Source organism: Acanthisitta chloris, unplaced genomic scaffold, assembly GCF_000695815.1.
Source record: "Acanthisitta chloris isolate BGI_N310 unplaced genomic scaffold, ASM69581v1 scaffold24598, whole genome shotgun sequence".
Lineage (NCBI taxonomy): Eukaryota > Metazoa > Chordata > Aves > Passeriformes > Acanthisittidae > Acanthisitta > Acanthisitta chloris.
Window position 1 is genome coordinate 21,601 of NW_008689122.1, and position 4,282 is coordinate 25,882.

Consider the following 4,282-nt stretch of genomic DNA (forward strand, 5'->3'; position numbering starts at 1 on the left):
TATGCAGCCTCTGGTGCTGGCTGTAGGACACAGTAAGTTGTAAATCCACGTGCAATTCTTTACTCTTGTCACTAATGCTGTAAGATATCATCATGCCACAACACCTACACTGTAACAGCAGCACGCAAAAACACGTCGAAAAAAGGCTGCACATGATGCCGATGGCAATTACTTAGTCTTCTCTAGTTAGGGGGATATGGGATACCAGTGAGTTTTAAATTAATTTCAACAGCTTAACACATCCAGTGTATACACCAGGTGTTTTTATCTATTCTCAGAGTATTTTTCAAGATGCTCCCTAGCTGTTTCAGGCACTATTTCCAGGACTGCTAGAGGAGAGCTCATTTGTGGGGGCAAGCTGGGAGACAAGGGAAGACATGAGCTGGTAAGGAAATGTGATGTTCTTTCGGTACAAGCTGCCCCCATTTAGACCCTTTTCAGATCCCTGTAGACACTGGAAACCTACAACCTGCAATCACAGACATCAGTCATGAGCAAAAGGTATAAAAGGCACCTAATTCTGTCAGAAGGAGAACATCTCTACTACGCTGACATCAAAAGGAATGCCATGCACTTATGCTACCAGAGATGTCTAGATTTCAGTGCTGTTTTGTCCTCAAAGAAACAAGTCTGAAATACATGAAAAAGCAAGGAGGGAAATGGCTGTTTGTTACCTCCTTACATGTCAAAGCAGCTGTGTTCAAACTGTATTATAACTTTAGCACGCTGTAATGAATTTCTAAGGGATTCCAGGGAAATAGATGGGTTATCCTATTCTTTGGAGTGATCTCTTGTAATCCTGCAACACTCCGGAGCTACAATACCTTCCTTAACTTCAGTATCCCAAAGGAAGTCATTAGTTATGTTGTATTATCAGCCTGGTGATATCATCACTACAAATATTACCTGTATTGATCTGGAGCCGTGTAGACACGACTGAAAGCCCTTGCTTCAGATTAAGATATGAAAATGTAGCCTGCCAAGAGGTCAGGCACTGCATTACAACCTCAAGTGTGTCAGGCAGGTGTTAAGAGGCAAAAGGAATGCAGGACAACTAAGGACACAGGCAAAGGACTCATTTTGTGGGGTAAAATCTTTAAACATACCACACTTCCTAATGCGGTCCTAGATTTTCACCCAGGTGGTGCAAGTGTTTTCAGATGAACTGAACAAAGATGTGCATTTTGCTTGCTTTCCACGAAAATTCTCATGGCTATCAGACAAACTGGTGGATCTGAAAGGATTGGTTTTTCCTCAAGGTATATGAATCCAGATTGTCTTCATGGAAACATTCTCATTCCAAAATATATGACTGCAATCTTCCTATTTACTTTAAATCACTTCAGGACACAAGATTAAACTAAATAGAAAACAGACATTCTTGTTCTGGAACAAGGATATCCTCACATGGAGATAATTACCACTTATTTCATGTATATGCAGATAGCTATATGCTGCCTTTTTTTGTGACAAAATGTCATTGTAAATAATCGGCACATGTGAAGACAGTAAAAGAGAATGAAATTATGCTACCTGCAATCAAAAATAGCAATGGGAATACTAACAAATTCTTTTGATAATGTCCCGAAAAAATAATTTACTTTTCTTAATCTCACTAACAGAATACTACACTGAGGATAAATAAAAACTGAGGTGTGAAAACACTGACTGTATTGATATGAATAGAACCTCTAGGTTGCTATGTTTTAATGCAGATTTGCTTCAGGAAAAAAAAATTGCTCCTTTTCATAGCACTGCTGGTCACCTGTCACTACCTTACATTCCTCCTCTGCAGCCCCAACCAGCAGTGCTTGCTCCTCTGCCCTGCTCCACTCCCCCAGTTGTGCCATTACAGCTGTTTGGGGAACACACAGTGAACCAGACCCAAGCAGACCTGGGCTGAAAAGAGCCTTCGTTTGGTGGGTTCACCCCCAGCACCACGAGCAGCTGTACCAGCACAGCCTAGGAGAGCAGGCAGTGACTGAGCAGTGGCTGCCCAGGGACAGCTGCTGGAGATGTGCCCTGCGGCTGCACAGCCACCTGCCTGCCCTGCTGGGATCCTGCCTGTCCTGCTTCCCATGAGGAATCGTGTCAGGAACAACTTGTCCCTGCGACTGCTCCTTTGGAAAGGACCAGTGTCCACACAGGCTGTGCACCTCACCTTGCAGCTTGGGAAACAAGGGTTTGTCTGAACAGAAAATGGCATTTTCTTGCTTGCTCCCCTGCAGCAGAGTGCCATTTGCAGAAGTCTCAGGCCAGTGCCGTGGCTGTCAGCTGGCCGAGAAATTACCCTGCAAGAAGTAGCCTTTCCATTTTATGCACTTGCAAGTTTGCAGCCTGTGCAGGGTTTAAATGAGAGTGCAGAGCAAGAAGCCCTGGGGGCAGGCTTAGGACTGCAATCCCTAGCCAACTGCGGGCTGGGGAAAAGGCCCAACGTCCCTCTGTCCTTCCTCCCAGCAAGCAGATGGGGATGAGAGCAGGGGGTCCTCTCCTCTGCAAACCAGAGTGAGACAAGGGAGGATGCTCTGGGGGTGAGGGTCAGACCAAGCTGATACCCACCCCAACCCTCCCTCCCTTGCTGTACTAATTTCCTACATTTTTTCTTGGCTGAGCATCATTTTGTGCCCAAAAAGGAGAGCAGAAAACATGGACTAATTACAAAACAAATTAAGTGGCCAGGAGGAATATGCACTCAGGGGAAAAAGCATGGGATACTGCTGCACCAGAGGAGAAACTAACCCTCCTGCCTTCTGCCAGTCTCGACCTACCCGTCTGCCATAACAGCAACTGCCTAAAAACATTTCCAATGAGCGTGGAGGAAAAAACGTGACGGCAGAGCATTCAACTCCAGGAAGGTGAAAGATGAGAATCTCTGATTTAAATACATATGAACATATTCTGGGCTCCCCCTCCTAAGATTTTATTTAATCTTTGGTAAAATCTGCAAAGCTTTTTACTACCCCCGTAAATCGGCTTAGCGTGCTCTGCAGAGTACCTGCTGCTACCGCCGGCCACGCACAGGCAGCCGGGGAAGAGTAAGATGTGTTGCAATTGTTCACACTGGTGCTCTGAGCTCGTTCTTACTTTACAGAAAGTAAAATCAAGATCAGCGTAGGCTGATGCCATCCTCACTTCCATAAAATTCAAAAGGCAATGTAATAATAACCTAGGGAGAACGGTGTATTTTTAGGGTGGGATTACAAAACTCGCATGATGAATTTTAATCTCAGAAATCGTCATGTTCTTTTATGGGGTTCAGAGGCCTTTCTTCCTGGGAGTTTTGCACACTTCAGTCATTTAACTTTTTTAATCTTCCTACATTTGGAGAGAGAGGGGAAAAAAATACCTGCCTGAAACTTTTAACATTATAAAAACCCCACAACATTTTTGTCTAACGTAATTACTGACAGGTTCCAATTGGAAAGCTGTTGCTTTTATTTTAATTTTATTAAAGGAGTGAACAAAGGCTACCCAAGGCACCACAATAAAATTACATTAACTGTAAAATTACATTATTAATTCTTTAATCTCACTTGAGGCCTCAAGCTGTTGCTATGTCCAATTACCCAGCTAACCACCTGTCAGAACTGTAAAGCTAGTTTAACATTACCTCCAGGACAGTTGTGTGCCCTGTGTTCAGTCAGGTCTGCCAGTGAATCGAAGTCCTGCTGACAGTTATCGCAGGTGTAAATTGACTCATCCTCCATGTCTTCATCTTCCTCATTTCTCTCTTCCTGGCTCGTCACACTGTTCCTCTCTTCCAGGGCCCGGCTGTCCTTCGCTTCGCTCTCCAGCTCTCCTCCCAGGCCACCTGCCAACAGCAAGAACATCCTCTAAGTTTGAGAGGTCTGAAAAATAAGAGCTTTAAGAAGGATGTTGCACTTATTAAGATACATTTAATTACAGCCGCTCTCACATTATTCCCGACACCTTTCATTATATTAATGTGGTTTTTATATCGTGTGGTGCAACAATTCTCAACTGTATTCTCTGCTGCTTAGTGCGAATCCTGCACTCTCTCCTAATCTTCTCTGGTGGGTGTATAGCAGGAGCCTCTAACTCTCTGTCATATAAAGTTGTTAGTGTTTTATCACTTAACCAGATTCTCAAAGCCTTAAAAATTGGCAAGATTAATTACAGCCCGCAAAGAAAAGGCATGTGCTGAATTTTAATTCTCAATGCTCTCCTCTCCCCACCGCCTCCAAGCCCCAATATTAGTAACAACAAGCTAAAAAAATGCTCTAGCTGAAGATCCCATAGCACACGTGTACCCCAGGAGGTG

The 4,282-nt window shown here is 43.9% G+C and overlaps 1 protein-coding gene across 1 annotated transcript; it reads right to left on the reverse strand.

The window, feature by feature from the left end:
- Nucleotides 1-246: 246 nt before the first annotated feature.
- On the reverse strand, nucleotides 247-3,937 carry LOC103808523 (zinc finger protein 423-like). Its single transcript, XM_009081312.1, has 3 exons — nucleotides 3,895-3,937; nucleotides 3,611-3,811; nucleotides 247-469 (listed from the first exon to the last, which is right to left on the reverse strand). Exons 1-3 carry the CDS (start codon nucleotides 3,935-3,937, stop codon nucleotides 438-440), a joined length of 276 nt encoding a protein of 91 aa, XP_009079560.1. The 3' UTR covers nucleotides 247-437.
- Nucleotides 3,938-4,282: the final 345 nt, after the last annotated feature.

Bases quoted from the DNA above. Each gene is read 5' to 3' on its own strand.
- LOC103808523 (XM_009081312.1), bottom strand. From the start codon at position 3,937: ATGAAAGGTGTCGGGAATAATGTGAGAGCGGCTGTAATTAAAT. The intron at 3,812-3,894 runs GTATCTTAATAA...TGCTGTTGGCAG, and splicing joins GAGAGCGGCTGTAATTAAAT to GTGGCCTGGGAGGAGAGCTG. The intron at 470-3,610 runs GTAATGTTAAAC...CTGTGATTGCAG, and splicing joins GGCACACAACTGTCCTGGAG to GTTGTAGGTTTCCAGTGTCT.